General features: G+C 44.4%; 1 protein-coding gene across 1 annotated transcript; it reads left to right on the forward strand.

The window, feature by feature from the left end:
* The first annotated feature begins 244 nt into the window (after nt 1-244).
* Nucleotides 245-11,704, forward strand: si:ch73-6k14.2 (uncharacterized). The gene is made up of 3 exons (XM_067442633.1): nt 245-1,341; nt 8,378-8,462; nt 11,104-11,704. Exons 1-3 carry the CDS (start codon nt 1,308-1,310, stop codon nt 11,477-11,479), a joined length of 495 nt encoding a protein of 164 aa, XP_067298734.1. The 5' UTR covers nt 245-1,307; the 3' UTR covers nt 11,480-11,704.
* The last annotated feature ends 9,995 nt before the right edge of the window (nt 11,705-21,699 follow it).

A 21,699-nucleotide genomic window follows, 5' to 3' on the forward strand; every position in this document is an offset into this window, starting at 1 on the left:
ATTTTATGATTAATTGAAATACATTTCTTACATACAGTTCCTTTAAATCGCTTGACAAACTAAAAAACATTAGCGATATTTGTATGTATTCGGAATAAAAGCTATAGATTGTACTAAACGTCAGCTTACTTGTTTTGCTCAAGATGAGGATTCATTAAGTCCACGTCATGCAAACAAGAAACTATGCTTCTAACTACAGGTTGAGATCTGTCGTTGCAACCACACAAGTTTGCGATGCTGTTTGCGAATGTTGGTTGGAAATGGAGAAAACACAGACTCAACTTGCGACCATTGCTTTCCCACGCTTCTGGGAAACACACCCCAGACTGACAGACAATGAAAGCAAAACAGAGCATAACTTTGACAAGCATAGTCTGAGTAAACTTTCCTCGCGAAAGTGTGTCAAACTATGCTTTCCCTGAAGCATTTCTTTTTTTTTTTTTTACAATTCCTTAGAATTATAATAATGCGGAGCAATATGAGAACCATGTCAGCTGTAAACCACCAGATGTTTTCATTCCGGACATACATGTCTGCTCACTCACTGACTGGACCTTCAAGATCTACACCTCTATGGAGAAGTACTTGTGCTCGTGAGGGCCTCTTGAGGTCAGTGCCTTTCCACAGAATTCCAGCAACTCGTCCCGTATCTTACGATCCTTTACCAGAGCCAAGACATAAAAACAGTGAAGGTCTTAATATGGTGTAAGCATGACGATGACGTCAGATGTCTTGAGCGGTGTCAAGAACATTGAGTGTCATGCATTAATCATCTGGCTGCTTTCTTTCCTGTAACGTATTTCTCCATTTTAAAATACTTTGAGAGTTTTCTTCATGAATGCTCTAATAAAGAACTTTTAGTCATTTCCTTTTCCTGCATCATATCTGTTCAAACTCAGAGATAAAAGCAGAAGTGTCTAATACTATGTTTGTAATGACTAAACACTCTTGAGTTTATTTCCTATTTGGCTACAAATCAAGTATTTCAGTTCAACAGAATGCATTTATAAAGGTTGCCTAAAGTGTTCATTTTGTACAATTAAATATATAAAATAATAAATTCCTACCAAATGCAATCTAGCATCTCATACTGTCTCTCATTTTAATTGCTAATGTCACACAACACATGCAGCAATCAAATGCTCATTACTAAAACTCTTTCTTTTTCACAGAAATCGTTTAATTGACCGTTACCTGAGCTACAGCACCTGTTCTGAACGGAATAACGTGCATTTATCACACCTTGAAGGAATATAACAGTCATGTGTCTTTGAGTCATCAAACCCTATTGTTTGCTCTGTGGGAAAATGATTATGAAAGACAGATGGCACAAGTTCAGCAGTGAGTTTCGCAATCATCTTCACTGAATGTAGAAAAATGAAAACATGCTTGTTAAAACTAGAAGTGTAGAAGTGCAGGCAAATGTCAAGCTTAGTATAAAAGATGAGAAAAGACTCGAAACATGTAGTACTATATTTTAAAATGAAAGTCTCAACAAATATTGCACAACACTTCTTCAAAGGAATTAATTATATTATGTAAGTGTATTAAGTGGACAAGGAATGCAAGTCAGAGGAGCAAATATAATACAAAAACAATTTATATGAGCGCTTCACTGCAAAAAACGCTTCTCTTTTTTAGTTTTTTTTTGTCTTGTTTTCAAATATTCAAATATTCTTAAATCAAAACGCTTTTAATAAATAGGTAAAATGCCATAATCAAAAATGCCATGTCAAAATTAAGTTTTTACTTTTACAAAAAGATCTGCCATTGGTTTAAGAAAAATAATCTTGTTTCTTACCCCATTGGCATATAATATAGCCTGTTTTAAACAAAAGCTGAACAAGAAAAGCATTTTTTTGCAGTGTAGAGAGTTGTATAGGTAGCAAATGTTGTTCCCTTTCAGTCGGTCACGTTCGACGTACGTCAGAACTGAACCGACGAATTGGGATCTGCCCTCAGAGACCTATCCACTTCGAGTGTATAAAAACGAGCCAATCGGAGATTGGCATGTGATCCACACATTCCACGCTCTGCCCCGCAGTGCGGGTATAAATAGGAAGTGGAATGGTAGATCAAATGCTTTCAACTGCGGAGCCGAACAGTTCATTCTGTTTCCACGAAGAGTGTGTAAGACTGAGTCTTGGAGAGAAGGAGAACTGCCAGTGCGGGTGTTACAGCGCTTCTCAGCGAGAGACAGACCAAGTTGCAATTGTTTGCATTCAATATAAAAGAGCTTCCATTGTTGGTTCGCTGGGCGTTTTTCCCCCTTTTGAGTGTCACACGCAGGCTTGCATTCGGACTGCGTGCTGACCGCGGTCATCTCCCTGAGTGCTTCAGCACAACTAAAAGAGCAGTTTTCCATCCTAAAAGAGCAACACGGTTTGACCCTGCGTCTTTTTCAAGATGTCATTCAAACCGTGTGTTTCTGGGTGCGGTCGCTTTCTGTCCCCGCTTGACGGTCATGTTCGTTGTCTCTCGTGTCTGGGCACTCAGCACGCAGAGGCGGCGTTCGTGAATGACTCATGTTCCCATTGCGGGAACATGACCATCGCAGTGTTACGGTCCAGACTCCAATACCTCAAAGCAGGTGGAGCACCCTCGCGCATCCCCCGGTCTAGCGGTCCTTCTGCGCCTAAGCAGAGGGCTGCTACTCTGGCTGATGACTTGGGTGGGGACCTGAGGGTGACGGTCAGGGCAAACCCGCCGGGTCATATGGCTCCTCGGGCCCCTCCCCCCTCCGCTGCGCCGGTGGAGTTTCCGGAGGAGCGTGCTGACCTCTCACGTGGAGTGCCAGCCGTTTCCTTTGGGGCTCCGGCGGAAGACAGGATGTCGCTCGCTGCATCGGGGGACGAGCTAATGGGCTCTGAGGATGAGGATTCGGCTGCGCTGCCCCCTTCGGGTGTGACAGCGTTGCCCGAGTCTGACCCAGAGCTTACGGCTATGCTTTCCCGGGCCGCCGCAAGCGTAGGGCTCGAGTGGAACCCTCCACCGTGTCCCGAACCTTCGCGGCTGGACGATTGGTTTCTCGGGACGGCCCGTGCTGGTTCTCAGCGCCCCGCCCCGGTGCCTTTCTTCCCGGAAGTGCATCAGGAGATCTCGAAGTCGTGGGCAGCGCCGTATAGCGCTCGCTCGCGATCGACGGACTCCTCCGTCCTCACCTCCCTCGATGGCGGTGCGGTGAAGGGTTACGTGGGAATCCCCCCAGTCGAGCGGTCTGTGGCGATGCACCTGTGTCCCAAGACCGCTGCGGACTGGCGTGGTGCCCCGCGTCTCCCCTCCCGGGCGTGTAAGTTCTCGTCCGGGCTGACCGGCAAGGCTTACACAGCCTGTGGAGAAGCCGCATCGGCTTTGCATGCCATGGCGCTCCTGCAGGTCTACCAGGCCAAAGCGCTCATGGAACTGCACGAGGGAAGTTCCGACCAGGGCGTTATGCAGGAACTGCGTGCGGCGACGGACCTCGCTCTCCGAGCGACGAAATTCACTGCACGCTCCCTGGGTCGGGCGATGTCCACTCTGGTGGTCCAGGAACGCCACCTGTGGCTGAACCTGGCAGATATGCGTGAAGCGGACAAGGTCCGCTTCCTGAACGCCCCTATCTGTCAGGCCGGCCTCTTCGGCGACGCCATCGAGGACTTTGCCCAGCAGTTCTCGGTGGCCCAGAAGCAGACGGAGGCTATCAGGAACATCCTGCCCCGGCGACCTGCTGCTGCCTCCACCCAGTCGCCGGCCGCAGCCCCCCCGCCTGCTCGTCGCCGAGGCGGCTCGTCGCCGTCGCAGTTCACGACGCCTCCGGGCTTTGTCTCTCCCTCCCTCCCCTCCCCTCGCCAGGGGGCAGCAGAGTGGGCTCCGAGGACGCCTCCGGGCCTTCTCACCCACTCTCTGCCTCTCCCGGGAAAGCTCAGACAACACTCCGGGCCGCCCACGGGCCTCCCGAGTCGGGTCTGAGCATCCCACCTCTCTGCCTCCGGGCAGCGAGCAGTCGAGCGGGCTCCGAGGACGCCTCCGGGCCTTCTCACCCGCTCCCTGCCCGCACCAGGAGAGCTCGCGCGACACTCCGGGCCTCCCGAGTCGAGCCAGAGCTCTCCGATGCGCTGCCCCACCCCGGGCATGTCTGTGGTGCTGTTGGTCCTGCTGGTACGGTCCCTGGGAGCGTGGCTACAGCTCCCTCGACCGTCCCGTTGGCTCATCCGTACCATCAGACTCGGCTACGCGATTCAGTTCGCGCGCCGGCCACCCAAGTCCAAGGGCATCCTCTTCACCTCAGTGTGAAGCAGCGATGCTCAAGTCTTGTGGTCAGAGATCGAGGTCCTACTGGCGAAGGACGCGATCGAGCCGGTTCCTCCAGCCGAGATGAAGACAGGGTTCTACAGCCCTTACTTCATCGTGCCCAAGAAAGGGGGTGGGCTCCGGCCAATCCTGGACCTGCGCGTCCTGAATCGGGCCCTGCACAAGCTCCCGTTCCGGATGTTAACGCAGAAACGCATTTTTCAATGCATCCGTCCCCAGGATTGGTTTGCAGCGATCGACCTGAAGGACGCGTACTTTCATGTCTCTATACTCCCCCGACACAGACCGTTCCTACGCTTTGCGTTCGAGGGGAAGGCATACCAGTACAAAGTCCTGCCCTTCGGGCTGTCCCTGTCGCCTCGCGTCTTTACGAAGGTCGCGGAGGCAGCCATTGTTCCACTCCGAGAACGCGGCGTTCGCATCCTCAACTATCTCGACGACTGGCTCATTCTCGCCCAGTCTCGGGAGCAGTTGTGCGAACACAGGGACATGGTGCTCAGTCACCTCAGCCAGTTGGGCCTTCGGGTCAACCGAGAGAAGAGCAAGCTCTGTCCTACGCAGAGAATCTCTTACCTCGGTATGGAGCTGGATTCGGTCAGCCAGACTGCGCGCCTCACGGAGGAGCGAGTCAGGTCGGTGTTGAACTGCTTGAATATGTTCAAAGGCAGAACAGCGGTCCCACTGAAACTTTTTCAGAGGCTCCTGGGGCATATGGCATCTGTAGCCGCGGTCACGCCGCTCGGATTCCTTCATATGAGACCGCTCCAACACTGGCTTCATGGCCGAGTCCCGAGGTGGGCGTGGCAGAGCGGCCAGTACCGGGTCCCAGTGACTCCTAACTGCCGCCAAACCTTCAGCCCGTGGTCCAACGCTTCGTTTCTCCGGGCCGGGGTGCCCCTAGAACAAGTGTGCAGGCATGCTGTGCTATTCACGGATGCCTCATCCACGGGTTGGGGGGCCACGTACAACGGGCATGCAGTTGCGGGTCTGTGGACGGAACCGCAATTGCATTGGCATATCAATTGCCTCGAGTTGCTAGCAGTACACTTGGCACTACGCCGCCTCAAGGGGCCGCTACGTGGCAAGCATGTACTGGTCCGTACGGACAGCACGGTGGCCGTTGCGTACATCAACCGTCAGGGTGGTCTACGCTCCCGTCGCCTGTTCCAACTCGCCCGCCACCTGCTCCTGTGGAGTCAGAAGCATCTGAGGTCGCTTCGGGCCATGCATGTCCCTGGTGCGCTGAACCAGACAGCCGACAAGCTCTCTCGGCAGCCAGCACCTCCGGGAGAATGGCGACTCCACCCCCAGGTGGTCCAGCTGATATGGGACCAGTTCGGAGCCGCACAGGTAGACCTGTTTGCCTCTCCGGACTCGACCCATTGCCAGTGGTACTACTCCCTGACCGGGAGTACCCTCGGCACAGATGCACTGGCGCACAGCTGGCCCCGGGACCTACGCAAGTATGCGTTTCCCCCAGTGAGCCTTCTTGCACAGACTCTGTGCAAAGTCAGGGAGGACGAGGAGCAGGTCTTGCTAGTTGCGCCGTATTGGCCCAACCGGACCTGGTTCCCAGAACTTACTCTCCTCGCGACAGCCCCTCCTTGGCCCATTCCCCTGAGGAAGGACCTTCTTTCTCAGGGACGGGGCACTCTATGGCACCCGCGTCCAGACCTCTGGAATCTTCATGTCTGGTCCCTGGACGGGACGCGGAGGTTCTAGATGGACTACCACAAGCAGTCGTAGATACCATCTCTTCAGCTAGAGCCCCCTCTACGAGGCGCCTCTATGTACTGAAGTGGAACCTGTTCGTTGAGTGGTGCTCTTCCCGCCGGGAAGACCCCCGAAGGTGTTCGATTGGTGTTGTGCTTTCCTTCCTGCAAGACGGGTTGGAGCGAAGGCTGTCTCCCTCCACCCTCAAAGTGTACGTCGCCGCAATAGCGGCGTATCACGACGCAGTCGAAGGTAAGTCCGTGGGAAAGCACGACCTAATCGTCAGGTTCCTCAGAGGTGCGAGGAGACCAAATCCTCCTCGTCCATCCTCGATACCCTCTTGGGACTTGGCTCTAGTGCTCAGAGCACTTCAGAGCCCTCCCTTCGAGCCGTTGGAGTCCAATTGAGATTACAATCCTGTCAATGAAGACAGTGCTCTTGACTGCCTTGGCCTCGATCAAGAGGGTAGGGGACCTGCACGCACTTTCGGTCAGCGAGTCGTGCCTAGAGTTCGGGCCTGGTAACTCTCACGTTGTCCTGAGACCCAGGCCCGGATACGTGCCCAAGGTTTCTACCACTCCCTTCCGGGACCAGGTGGTGAACCTGCAAGCGCTGCCTTCGGAGGAGGCAGACCCAGCCCTGGCTTTGTTGTGTCCGGTCCGCGCTCTTCGCGCTTACATTGACCGGACCCAAAGCTTTCGGACCTCAGAGCAACTCTTCGTCTGTTACGGAGGCCAGCAGAAGGGAAAGGCTGTCTCCAAGCAGAGGTTAGCCCACTGGATAGTGGATGCTATAGTCTTGGCTTACCAGTCCCAAGACGTGCCTTGCCCGTTCGGTGTAAGAGCACACTCCACTCGGAGTGTTGCTTCTTCCTGGGCGCTGGCTCAAGCCGCCTCGCTGACAGACATTTGTAGAGCTGCGGGCTGGGCGACACCTAACACGTTTGCTAGGTTTTATAGCTTACGTGTAGAGCCGGTATCTTCCCGCATCCTCGCCCCTGGTGGCCAGAAGCGCAAAGTGCCCGTTCTAAGTGTCGGCTTGCAACGCCACTCCCGCCCTCTGGGCCGGATACGTGCGTTTATTGTCTCCAGTTGTGTTCCCCGGGAAACCGGCTAACCCTGTCGAGCTCCTCCGTCACCCCATGCGGTGTCAGACGTTGCGGACCGTCTGACGCTAGGCCTGCACCCGAAGGCTTGTGGAACGTGGTTGTAGGCTGGGTTCCATATGTAGCGGTTCCCTCACGGCAACCCCATATGTGTATTCGTCCACGGTATCAGCTACCCTTCGGGCTAGCCCCGTGTCTTTCCCTTGACAGAGCCCGCTCTGTCGTCTCTGGGCGTGTTCTTTCCCCCCTACAATTAGGTTGGAACCACCGCAGAGACTGCCATATGTTGCACTACCCTGCCAGGTTAGTCCTTATGTGTATTCCGCCACCACTCCTTCCCTGAAGGACGTGGCCCCGCAGCGTACCTCTTCCGAGAGGGCACGCTTCCCAGCGGTCTATGGTCACTCTAAGTGGGTCTTGCAGAAACAGCAGTGACTGACCTCCCTGCTTGGAGCCCTGACTTCCGTACCATACTAGACGGTCCAGTGCGCTCAAGCAGGACGCTGGAAGGGCCAGCATCCTGGCGTTTTCCAAAGGGATCCCAATTCGTCGGTTCAGTTCTGACGTACGTCGAACGTGACCGACTGAAAGGGAACGTCTCGGTTACGTATGTAACCCTCGTTCCCTGAAGGGCTCCTCGGTTGAAAAAAGCATTTGATCTACCATTCCACTTCCTATTTATACCCACGCTGCGGGGCGGAGCGTGGAATGTGTGGATCACATGCCAATCTCCGATTGGCTCGTTTTTATACACTCGAAGTGGATAGGTCTCTGAGGGCAGATCCCAATTCATCGGTTCAGTTCTGACGTACGTCTCCGTTCCCTCCTTCAGGGAACGAGGGTTACATACGTAACCGAGACGTTTCTTGACACACACACACGTTTGTTTTTGTGACACATGGGGACTCTCCATAGGTGTAATGGTTTTTATACTGTACAAACCGTATTTTCTATCCTCCTACACTACCCCTGTCCCTAAACCTACCCATCACAGGAAACATTCTGCATTTTTACTTTCTCAAAAAAACTCATCCTGTATGATTTATAAGCATTTTAAAAGTGGGGACATGGCCAATGTCCTCATATTTCACCCTCTCCTTGTAATACCTGTGTCATATCCATGTCATTATACACTTTGTGTCCTCTTATGTCACAGAAACATACCCACACACGCACGCACGCACACACTTTTCCTTTGCTTATTTTTAGTACCTCCACTCCACTGCCAGAGGATTTAAAGTCACTAAATGTGTGTTAAATCCTCAGCAGAACACAATACACACTCAGCCGGTCGTGAAGCTGGTCCTCTGAGCAGCGATCTGGACAGAAACGCGCAAGACATACATTCATACAGGTGAGCCTTTACAGCTAATGGTACTCCAATACACTCCAAAAAAACAACCACTCTGCTTGGTTGTTTTAACCCAAATTTGGGTCAAATATGGACAAACCCAACTATTAGGTTAAAAACTGAATTGAAAAATATAATCAGTGACTGGGTTTGTCCATATTTGACACAAAAAGTGTAGACTACTTGACCTCTAGTAAAATGTATTTGTACTTTTGTAGTAGATTTTATGCTTTTTTTTATTTATTTTTTAATAGTATACAACTCTGGATAAAATTAAGAGACCATTGATTTATATATGACTATATATACACTATTTCATATATATATATATATATATATATATATATATATATATATATATATATATATATATATATATATATATATATATATATATATATATGTGTGTGTGTGTGTGTGTGTGTGTGTGTGTGTGTGTGTGTGTGTGTGTGTGTGTGTGTGTGTGTGTATGTGTCTATACATGTATTTGTGTATATATATATATATATATATATATATATATATATATATATATATATATATATATATATATGCAGTCATGTGACAACCTATTGAATTGTTTTCTGTAAAAAAAATCATCTTGAAAAAATAATCTCGTTCTTGGCAGGTCTTAATTTGGCAGGTCTCAACACGACATACCATACGGTGTCTTTATCTATTTAGCACCAAAAACAAACAAACAAAAAAGTCCAGATTTAAAACCCATGGGTGACAAAGTTAGGACACCCTTACTGTTAACACATGAATTAAGAGTGTAAGTAACGGTCAGGCACTGCTAACCAAATGCCTTTGATGAACTGATTACCAGCAAACGTGATCATCTAAACGCTGAAGTTCTGGCAGTTTGCTCATCTGGAGGATTCAGGTGTGTGTTAACACAACGCCAAGGAGGAAAGATATCAGCAATGATCTTAGAGAAGCAACCGTTGCAGCCATCAATCTGTGATGGGTTACAAGGCCATTTCCAAACAATTAGAAGTCCATCATTCTACAGTGAGGAAGATTATTCACAAATGGAAGACATTCAAAAAACAGACACCAATCTTCCCACGAGTGGACGTCCCAGCAAAATCACCCCAAGATCAGATGGTGTAATGCTCAGAAAAATTGCCGACAACCAAAGAACTACACCTCACACTCCAGTAATCAGAAAAAGATGGGTCAAGTATAACACTTTTGGAAGGGTTGCCGGGAAAAAGCCTCTTCTCTCTAAAAAGAACATGGCAGAACGACTTGAACAAACCCCAAGACTTCAGACGGGACCAAAGTGGAGATATTTAGTCATAATGCACAGTGATGATTTTGGGCTTGTTTTGTGGCCACAGAACCTGAGCACCTCGCAGTCATTGAGTCGACAATAAACTTCTCTGTACACCAAAATATTCTAGAGTCAAATGTGAGACCATCGGTCCGACAGCTAAAGCTTGGCCAGAATTGGGTCATGCACCAGACAAATGATCACAAGCAAATCTACAACAGAATGGCTGGAATAGAAAAGAATGAAAGTGTTGCACTGCCTATGCAGGTGAAGTCCAGACCTCATCCTGACTGAAATGCTGTGGCAAGAGCAGTGCATAAACAAATGCCCACAAACCTCAACAAACTGAATCAGTGCTGTAAAGAGTGGACCGAAATTCCTCCAGAATGATGTAAGAGACTGATAAATCACGCAGAAATGTTTGCTGCTAAAAGTGGCTCAACAGGCTAAGCATTTGAATGATAGGGTGTCCTATCTTTGCTTTTCTATCTTGACTTTACTTTTGCTGAATAAATAATGACACGGTGTGATGTATCATTTGTTGTTTATCTGAGGTTTTATTTTCCAAATTTTAAGACCTGCCAAGCAACCGATTATTTTTTTATGTCCTTGTGCAGAAAAACACAGAATTTAATAGGGTGTCTTAACATTTTCATATGAGTAACTGTACCCATCACAGGAAACTTTTTACATGTAAAAAACCATAATTTATTATGTTTAGAAAATCCAACCGCTGGCTAGTCCCCACAATGTAGGTGATCTTAGGTTTATGTTACATTGTAGGGACATTTGTTCCCCAACAATGTACACACACACACACACACATACACATTTGTTTTTGTGACACATGTGGACATTCCATAGGCGGAATGTTTTTTAAACTGTACAAACCGTATTTTCTATCCCCTTACACTGCCCCTGTCCCTAAACCTACCCATCACAGGAAACATTCTGCATTTTTACTTTCTAAAAAAACTCATCCTGTATGAATTATAAGCCTTTTGAAAAGTGGGGACATGGGTAATGTCCTCATATTTCACCCTCTCCTTGTAATACCTATGCCACACACACAAATGCTATTATCACTCGGGCTTGTTTGAGATTAAAGGGATTGAGTCTGTTAACAGTCACTTCTGATCTCCTCTAATGTTTGAAGCTGATTAAAGAGAAATGACGCAAACTGACACAATAACAGCTGATAACAGGACTGATACGGATACTTTGTGATCCACAACTGATCAAGCTCAGGAAACTAAAAAGGCCTACTAATGTTAGAGGAATGTTTTAAACATTTATTTTATTTTAATGAAATTGTAATAAATCAGGCTTGAATCCGGTGTTTACATATTTAACCCGCTCTCTTAGGTCCAGCATGAAGCCCAGGCGGCGGAGCTCTGTGGATCTCCTCCCTATGATTATTGAGCTTCAGGAGAGCGAACTTCAGCACAGCCTGGATGACTACATAGACTCCATACGAGAGCTGTCCCAACCGGCCTACCCTCTCAGCGGGCCCCTCCAGGGCTCCCGTCTGTCCCCGCTACGCATGGCCAAATACCCCAGCATGACATGGGCCACTGCCAGTTCTGTCCTGGCGCACAAGCCCTGGGCTCTCAATGGACCTGACAACATATCACTAACCTTGACAGACTCAAAGGGCCCGGCGAGTTCAAATCACGACCCTCTGGACTGGCTGTTTGCACAAGCGCAACACGGCGGGGCGACACTCGCTCAGACGACATGATGAGTAATGGTCACAGCCTCATGCATGTGCTGCAATAATCATAAAGGATGCAATTGATTATTTTAATAGGGACGTCCCCAAAGCTTAAATCTGATGTCACTTCTCATGTAAAGGATCGTAAGCAGAGATGACTGACAGGATGAAGTGTTGGTGCACATCTGATCCAGAGCGTCATGGACAAATATCATATCTTGTAAAATGTGTGGTCAGACCATAGACTCTCAATTTTTTTCCATCACCATTTCCCTTTGGGTGTGTATACTTTATGAACATAGTATTGGCTTCGGGTACACATATTAAAAGCACAGTATGTAATTTTTGCCACTAGAGGTCGCTTATTCATAAAAAAGAAAAGAAAAAGAAAAGGCGTAGCTGTAAATGAGCTTGGAATCAAGGGAGTTGTTGTCTTCACCTCCACAGTAGATGGACAGAAATCATGTTCATGAATGAGTGAACGTGTTAAAGTCTTATTAACGTTATGGTGTTATGAAGCACGACGCGCCTTTTATTATGCCTATGCTGCACTCACCGCTTTCGCTCTTTCCTTTGCGTATGTGAGGTAAAGCCTCGCTGGTTTACATGGTTAAAACCATACACCGTAAAAAAATATGGACGACGCAACATCATCCGTTTCCGTTTGGCTGTTTGAAGCTTTCAGGCGGCCTGCACGGCGCTGAGATCTTGGGACCGAGTCTGCGCAGTAGCAATTTCGGGACCGGAGTTGCGCAGTAGAGCGCTGGAAGTAGAGCAGGAAGTACTGCCGCGATATCAAAAGCCCGCCCACACTCTCACAGATGCAGAACAATGAATTATGTTGGTGTGAAATAAACCAACCCGATCACACATAAATGCGTATAAATAGTACGAGTGTGCAATGTCGTGGAATGTATACGCCAAAACTCATTTTGGCGTGCATATGATACGCTGTTTTTCGCGTGCATATGATACGCACATTATGGCGTATATATGACACGCGCTTGGGTAGGTTTAGGGTTGTGGGGCGTATATATGACACGCGCTTGGGTAGGTTTAGGGTGGTGGGGCGTATATATGACACGCGCTTGGGTAGGTTTAGGGTGGTGGGGCGTATATATGACACGCGCTTGGGTAGGTTTAGGGTTGTGGGGCGTATATATGACACGCGCTTGGGTAGGTTTAGGGTGGTGGGGCGTATATATGACACGCGCTTGGGTAGGTTTAGGGTGGTGGGGCGTATATATGACACGCGCTTGGGTGGGTTAAGGGTGGTGGGGTGTATATATGACACGCGCTTGGGTAGGTTTAGGGTTGTGGGGCGTATATATGACACGCGCTTGGGTAGGTTTAGGGTGGTGGGGCGTATATATGACACGCGCTTGGGTAGGTTTAGGGTGGTGGGGCGAATATATGACACGCGCTTGGGAAGGTTTAGGGTTGTGGGGCGTATATATGACACGCGCTTGGGTGGGTTTAGGGTGGTGGGGTGGGGGGTTCGTATGTATAATACGCCATAAAATGCGTCTCATATGCACGCGAAAAACCGCGTGCCATAGACACGCCAAAATGAGTTTTGGCGTATACATTCCACGACATTGCACACTCGTACTATTTATACGCATTTTTGTGAGAATACCCTGAATAAACAGTTATGGAAATGTAGAAATTAAAGCTAAAGCGCCAATCTGCTCCCAAAAATCCTGCAAAAAGTCCGTTAGTGCCTCTTCACTCAGAGAAGACGTCGATCTCAGCTGTCAATCATGATGTCACACGCTCACACCCTCCGTTTTATAGCATCACATAACTAACAAAAACTAAACTTATGTTATAAATAAACACTTGAAATGAAATCATCGTGATGATAACTGCCTTCAATGACATAAACTAACTTTGGGGAAAAATATTTGAAGTGTAGTTTTATTGTTTAGTTTGCCTCGCGTCCATTAAAAAACACAGAGGGGCGGCTATACCGGGACCGGTCACTGGGGGGCGATAGAGGCGCGAAAGCTTCAGTTTCTGAGAGGGATGCTGCAGGCTTGGTTAAAACAATCATACTAAATAAATTTGAGTGTGTTGACAAGTGTGCTATAATGTTACTCTGTTTGTTTGCTCTCTGGCTGGTATGAGAGACTTGGTGCACTTTAATGATATTTGAATTTCATATGAATAAAAACAGGATGACTAAATGATAGTTGCTAATAGACATGCAATTATTTAAAAAATGTATGATGGAGAAAGCTCTCTCTGATCATGCTATGTACGCCACTTGGCATTGTAGTGTTGTCTCTGATATGCGGTAAAACATGGTACTCGTGGTAAATCAAGAAAACAAGCGATACAAACAATCAAATTTACCGTGTTGTGCAATGATCAACAATGATCAGTTTTCTGTTGACAAATGTATATCCAAACATTTGATCACCTGTCAAATAAAATGCATAATATATCTTTGTTTCAATGGTTTTTAAGTAAGAAAAACTGGAAATTGAGGCTAATGCGGATATGATGTCATTAGACGATGAAAGGACACGGTTTGTGTCCTGGTTTAAATAAGGCATTTCTCTGAATTTTAAAATTGTTGAAAACATTTCAGAAAATGTAAGTACAGGTCAACACAATATATTACATTGTTCTAATGGTTGTTGTAAATTTCATAAAAAACTTACACATTGTGCCTTTAATATTAAAGATTGTGCTTTTTGAGCAGAAATAGGGGCTGTCACAAGGGCTGCATCCCAATAACTAAAATAAGCTTCATTAATATCAGTAAATTAAACACCATCTGACATTTTTTGGTAACCTTTCCCATTTTTTGTCGTTTCATAAATTAAGTTTAGCAGCTATTGCACATTTAAATATTGCTATATATAATGTAATACTTTTATTCAGCAATAATTCTTTACATTGCATTAAATAGATATGTACTGAAAATAATGTTACAAAACTCTATGTTTTTTTAAATGCTGTTATTTTAAGCTTTTTTATTCATCAAAGAATCCTCAACAAAGATATTGGTATAATGTCTCTTGAGCATCCGGTCATCATATTTGAATGATTTCTGAAGGATCAAGTGACTGAAGACTGGAGTAATGATGCTGAAAATTCAGCTTTGACATCATAAGAATAAATGACATTTTAAAAGATATGTAAGATATGTACTGTTTCAATTTGACTATTTAATAGCAGGTTTCCATTGTGATAACATGACCAGCGACTGAAGCACGAATGTAAATGTGCAGTTAAATGAACTGTAGACTATATAAATAAATGTATAGTATAATAATACAAATAATATGAAAATGCACTTAAAGACTAATACGCAGCAAATGCACAGAGTCAGCAGGCATTACTAAACACACACCAGTTAAGTTTCGATTTCCCCTAAACCACTGTGGTTCTCAGACGCTGGCCATGATTTACTTAGGGAAAAAAGAATGCTGTGTTGCTGCCAAGAGGATGAAAAAAAAGAAGAAAAAAAAAGAAGAAAAAAAACCTTGCACAATCGTTCTGGACTGAATCCCTGCAACGGGCTGTGAAAAGCTGTGTGTGCATGAAGTTACTGCTAATGTAAACATAAGATTGCTGCCATCAAGTCCATGGTCAGAGAGAGCAATTAGATCATTTTCCCAATAAGGTGCTTTCTGAATAGATGTCCTCCAAAAAGGACGAGTTAATCTCCTCTTATTTTTGCATAGTTTTAATCTTGTCAGCCGATCTACAGATTGTCTCTCTTTTGCTTTTCTGGATTCTCTGCTTCAATGGTAAGGGGATTTCTGGGCCACACAATGCAAACCAGTCTGCATACTGGGCGAATGAGTTGATCATGACTTCCCAAGAATTGCTTATGAATGGCGTCCTTCCCAGTTCTCATTTTGATGTGGCAATGGCGTACTCCTTCTCTGTTTATGTTCTGGGAATCTTTATCTTATTAACGCTTACTGCTTATTTCAGAGTGACTCTGCAAAACTATTTACAAATTGATGTGTCTGCAACAAGCCTCTAAGCAATTACTTTTGTTTTATGTAAAATCCACTTTCGTTCAAACGTTTTGAGTCTGTAAGATTGAAAAATATATATTTTAAGTCTCTTATGCCCATCAAGGCTGCATTTGGGTGTAATATATCTTTTTATAATAAACATAAAAATTAAGAACATAATTAACCTTGCTTTATAATCTGAGAATGCAAAATATCTCGACTATCTTCTGGCGTTAAGGTTTAGGGGGACCATGCTCACCGCTGTGAAGGGAAGGAAGTTGCGCAAGACAGAACGCAGAAGGTTTTTAATAGTTTAACCTCATCATCTATTTGAAATTATTGCCAGCCAAAATCAAAAAGCACAATCAGATTAATATCACAGGCCTGAAGTGTAACCAGATTAAGCTTGGTTGAATATAATGTATAAATAAATGTGCTAAATTATGCTACCAAGATGTTAAATAATGCTAGAAACATATTAAATCATGTTAGCAATTTGCTAAGTAATAGGCTACAAGCAATGTGCAAAAACTTGCCAATTCATGCAAGAAATGTTCAAAATAATGCTAATTCATGCTAGAAAGATAAATCAAGCCAGCAATGTGCTAAATCATTCTATCAAAATACTAAATCATTCTAGCAACATACTAAATTGCCAGCAATCCTGCCAATAACATGCTAATCATGCTAGCAACATACTAATTAATGCCTACAATGTGTTAAAACATGCTATCCATGTTCCAATTCATGCTAGCAATGTGCTAAACATCTTCTGATACACTATATTCTGCCTTCAAAACCGCCAATCTTTAAGCATTAAAACTACTTCAAACTGAAAACATAAGCTTTTAACAAACTTCTTCAAACTTTCAGCTCAGGCTTTCTCAAGCCACCTTCAAACTTTGTCTCAACAAACCTTTTTATCTAGTTTGTAAAATATTGTTATTATTTTAAACAACTCTTTTCTATAATAATATACCACCCGCTTCGAATGTTATGCTGAATATACTTTAAAGGGGTGGTTCCGTGTTTTTTTTCTAGGCTTGGTTGTTTTTTGGGGCGCAGTATCACGTCTTAATACTTAATTATTATTTTTTTAAACACCGTATTTTTCTTGTATTCGACCTTTATTCCACACCATCTCCGCTGTCCTTTGAACGGCTCGTTTGCTTCCTGCTTCTATGAAGCCCATCCCTCTGAAAAACGCAATGGTCTTAGATTGGTTAGATGGCCAAATGTAGTTTCCTGTATTTTTATTGGTTGAAGTGCCAGGTTGCCGGAAACGCCATGCCCCTCACCATTACGGGCAGAAGTCACATCTGCGGTGACGAGCGAGGGTTTATGATGTCACCAACCCACGCCACGGAAGAAGCTCGTTGTAGTCCAAACCGGCCGTTTTTGTAGGCAATAAACTGCCATAACTATAAAAGACAATATCTCCGTTTGCATTGCACTTTCAGCGCTGTAACTTTGCAGATACTGTTTATGCTCAGGCAGCAACATTACACACTAACTTAAAAAAGTGAAATCGCATGCAACCACCCCTTTAAAATGCTAAATGGTAAAGCTGTATTTTCAGCAGCATTACTCCAGTCTGCAGTGTCACATCCTTCAGAAATCAGTCTAATATGATGATTTGCTGTTCGAGACACATTTCTTATTATTACCTATGATGCTGCTTAACATTTTAGTGGAAACTGACTTTTTTCAATGTTTTGTAACAGTATAAACGGATTTAGTGTGACTTTAGTGTGTTCATTTTTAGTGTGACATTCTTGCTGAATAAAAGTAATTCTTAAATTATTATTTTTTGAACCATAGTGTTTTAGAGGAATGAAATACAACAAAAGAAAAACAAAATATATATATATTCATACAAGCAAAAAGTGGTGTACGGTGTAAGGGAAAAAATACAGTAATTTAGGACAAGTGCCTTCTCTCTGCATTCCTGTCTTTCGCCTCATCCATGAAAATGGGTCATAACAACTTACTCATCACGCTTTCTCAAAGCATGGTTTAATTCTGAAATGAGCCAGCACTGGTTGACACTGCTATCCACAATCTTTAGCATTTCCCTTAAATGCAGAAGATAAACACGTTATTATTCTATGAGGTCAGCACTAGGCCAGTTTATGATTGGTGTTTTGGGTATAATGTTACTTAACTTAGGGGTAAAATGGCCTAAAAAGGATATTTCACCTAAAAATGAACACTCATTATTTCATTATTTCTTTACTCCTCCCCACTCCAGACCTGTATGATTTTAATTTTTTGAATTTTTTTGAAAACACTTCTCAGTGTTTTTTTCTATATAATGGAAGCCAGAAGTGTCCTTAACAGGGGTTCTATATGGAACCCTAGGGTTCTTGATTCAGTTTTACAGAACCCTTTAAGCCAAAAAGGTTCTATATAAGAAGAAATGTCTTAGATTATTGCATTATACATTAAAGTAATATTACATTGAAAAGTGTGTTAAAGGGCGATTCATTAATTAAAACCTGTTGGGGAAAGTAACTTTTTAAAGTAATGTGTTACAATATCGAATCACTCCCTAAAAAGTACTAATTGCATACATTTGTTTGTTTTTTAAAAAGTACTGTTTTTGGCAAATGTAAAGGCTCTTTTACAAGCGAAATGAATAAGTCTCAGGCTGTAGGAAATGCACTGTACAGTTAGAGGACGCAGCTCAAGCAAACCTTTCAGCTGCTGCCATTCCGGATGACATCTTGCGCAATACTTGTTTTAAAAAAAGTAACTCAGATATTTCGTTGTAAATTTAAAAGTAATACGTTACTTTGCTAGTTACTTGAAAAAGACATCTGATTACTTAACTCATGTTACTTGTAGTGCGTAAGCCATATTTCTTCCATAATTACCAGGAACAATTTGTCCCAGGAACTTTGAACCCCCAGACCTGTTGCTGTCTGCGTTTGCATCGTGGTCTAAATACCGTGAAGATTAGGCAAATTAGTCCGGTGAGGTATGACTGGATTTCGTCCTTGGCATGTAAGCTTAATAAAGCCTGAACCTTGTTGTCGGCCCATCGCTCGTATATTTTTTAAAGTCCATTGTTGATTCGAATAGCAAACAACTCTTACTGCACGCACCGCAACAGATTTAAAAAATGATGCTTGTAATTTAAACGCTGTTTGGAGTCAACCAATCAAAATGCTCAGTGAACTCCACCCATTAACATGTTTGGCACCCAAGACCCCTACCGAAAGTCCACCGAAAGTCCCTAAACTTTGAAAATGTACTACCTTGCGAACAGGGACTTTCTGAGGGGGGCATTTTTTTACCTGGAACTTAATTTAGACCCTGATCCCTGCAGTCAAAACACACTGGGTCCCTAGCTGGAGAAAGGTCCTACGGCGGAAACACGGCTTTACACTAAATCCATAAAATGATCCCATGACGGAAAACCCCAAAAATATTCAATATATGAAGCGCCTGTTAGAATCCTTTAAGGTTCTATTTAAAGTAATACGGTCTAAAGTCAATGATAATATATCTTCATTATCGTTGACTTTAGACGTTATTACTTAAATAGAGCACTAAAGGGTGAATTACAAAAACAATTCTGATTTCTGAACTAAATATCTCCCTGTGCATTTTGCATTTAATGTAATTGCATGGGAAAAGATCTCTTGGAAATCAGACATCATGATTATGAGGTATCAGCCTCAACATGTCAGACAGATAGCAGAAGTGTTCACATGATCGGGCAATGATATGCGTCATTATGCTGCTGAGTGTTTTTTTTGGAAATGAGATACACAATAAATGCTTTCCAGGGAGAATAATACTTATTTAATTTTTGTTGATGCATGATCTAAAAATAAATTTTGATTAATTTTTATATCATGACAACTCTGAATAGTATAGCATTCTATTGAATATGGCAACATTTGGTGTTGGCAGACTAGACCTGACTTGCTACTGCTAATGGATACACAGACATGCCACTGTGAGCATGTACGATATGCTCCCTCTGCATAAACAGACACTTTATTGTTCTGAATATAAGACGACCATGATTATAAGACGAATCCCCCTTTTATCAAGATGGGAAAAGGTTTTTTGATTAAGAAAAATATTTATTTGAAAATTATTTTCATACTGCATATTTAAATCTTTGCATTGAAAGTATTGTAAATATTGGTCAAATGTACAAATGATCAGATGTTAAAGGGGGGGGGGGGGTGAAACACTCAGTTTCAGTCAATCTCATGTCAATCTTGAGTACCTATAGAGTAGTATTGCATCCTTCATATCTCCGAAAAGTCTTTAGTTTTATTATATTTATAAAAGAAATATGGGCTTTACAAAAAAACGAGCGCCTGGAGGCGTATCGTGTGGGCGGAGCTAAAGAATGACGAGCGCACAAAGCGGTGACGTCCTCAAGCATGGAGAAACCCATGGCTATCGATCTCAGCTAATAGATATATGATCCAGAATCATTCGGAGGCTGAAATAAATTGAACAGGAGAAACAGCAGCAGCAGGACGTCCGTCTCTGTGGTATGGACTGTATTTAGTGGCCTGTCAACATTTGTGTGTCTTTACTCGCAGTTTATCAGGACATGATTCGGTTTATGGACTATTGTATGCGACTAAACCTTAGCAGTAGCAAGCAAAACGGTTTTGCACGTCAGACTAGTGTAACGTTATACATAGAGCAACAATGGAGTCCGTTAGCGCATTTGAATGACGAAGCACGCGATCGTGTCGTTTACTGATGTTTACTCACGCGACGGTAGCCACCAGCACAGACATTTGAAGCAGTTTTACTCACCGGCTGCTTCCAAAGCAGGACCAAACCTTTATCGCTGGGACCGCTCCGTCAAAAACACACTTCTTTGGTATGATTCGGTGAAGTCCTGTGACAGCAGTGGCGTGGAAATCCACTTTGCGACGCGACTGAAGCGATGTTGTGAAGCTTCCCGTCATTTCTGCGTTCAAATCGGTTCAAATGCAGCGCTGCCTTCCCGGAATACTGTGCTGAAGCGTTGAAGTCGCTCGACGTCACCCATAGGAATAAAGTGGAGCGCGGCGCGTGACATAAGTGTTCACGGACGACTGGATCTGCAGCTGAGCGAGTGTTTATGGGCGTGCATTTCCTCTCTCGCTCTAGTCACGCGCGCGCGCACCGTACCGGGAGAAGAGCCCGTACGGCCCATACAAGGACCTTCCGCTCTAGTAACGTCAAGCCGAGCCATACTCGAAAAAACTCTCCGAAACTTGTGAGAAACCGGAAGGAGTATATTTGACACAGAAATACTCCATCAAACGTCCAACATTAGTTTTTGAAACTTTGTCTATATGTTTAGGATGGGAATCCAAGTCTTTAACAGTGTAAAAAGCTCAGTATGCATGAAACAGCTCCCCCCCCCCACCCCCCTTAAAATAGGCCTAAACACTTTTTGGCATACCACAAAACCCACCCACAAAAAGCAAACAAAACTGTAGCACATCTGAATTATAACAACTAAGCAATCACATATTTGAGTGAAATCCATGTAGCCTACCAATATTTCATTAACAGTAGAAGTGAAATCTGCATATCGAACATGGAAGTTTGTTCCCGTTAGTAAGGCACACAAGCTGTCTTTTTGTGCTTCTCATTACACTCTGACACACTCTTGGCATACTTGTTTTACACGTATACAGGATCATTATTCTTATATTCAGATCTTATATACAGTACATAAATTCCATAGCAGATGTAGGCAGGTGGAGCTGGAGACAATTTAATGGAGACCAGACTATTTCAATGTTGAGCAAGCAATATCATTGGCTGCAGGATCAGCAGAAGCCAATCAGCTTGACCAATGTGGTAATTGATGTGTTTGCTTCCAGATAGCATGTAAAGGACCTTTTAGCCTGTGCCCTAGCGATTCATGACGGAACGAATATGTATACTACTCCATGGTCCAGTTCTGACGCTCATGTCCCACTGTTGTCACTTTCGTTTGTGGACAGGGGTCAGCATGTGCACCATGACTTGTCAGCGGCTATGCAGCCCCAGATATATATATGAGAGAGAATCTGTAAATATATCATCAGTAATATATTCTTATCTCATTTTTATTTCTATCCTGCATTTATTTTGATTTGTATTTTCACTTAATCTCTTAATCTGCCACACTCTCACTCACTTGCACTTACTCACTCCCTCTTGTCCCAACATGAAAAAATGTGGAATTTCCAGAGTAGGAAACTACATGACTGCTCGGAAATGATGTTAGGGGGAGTGGGGTTCCTGCGA

Source organism: Pseudorasbora parva, chromosome 4 (assembly GCF_024679245.1).
Source record: "Pseudorasbora parva isolate DD20220531a chromosome 4, ASM2467924v1, whole genome shotgun sequence".
NCBI classification, from domain to species: domain Eukaryota; kingdom Metazoa; phylum Chordata; class Actinopteri; order Cypriniformes; family Gobionidae; genus Pseudorasbora; species Pseudorasbora parva.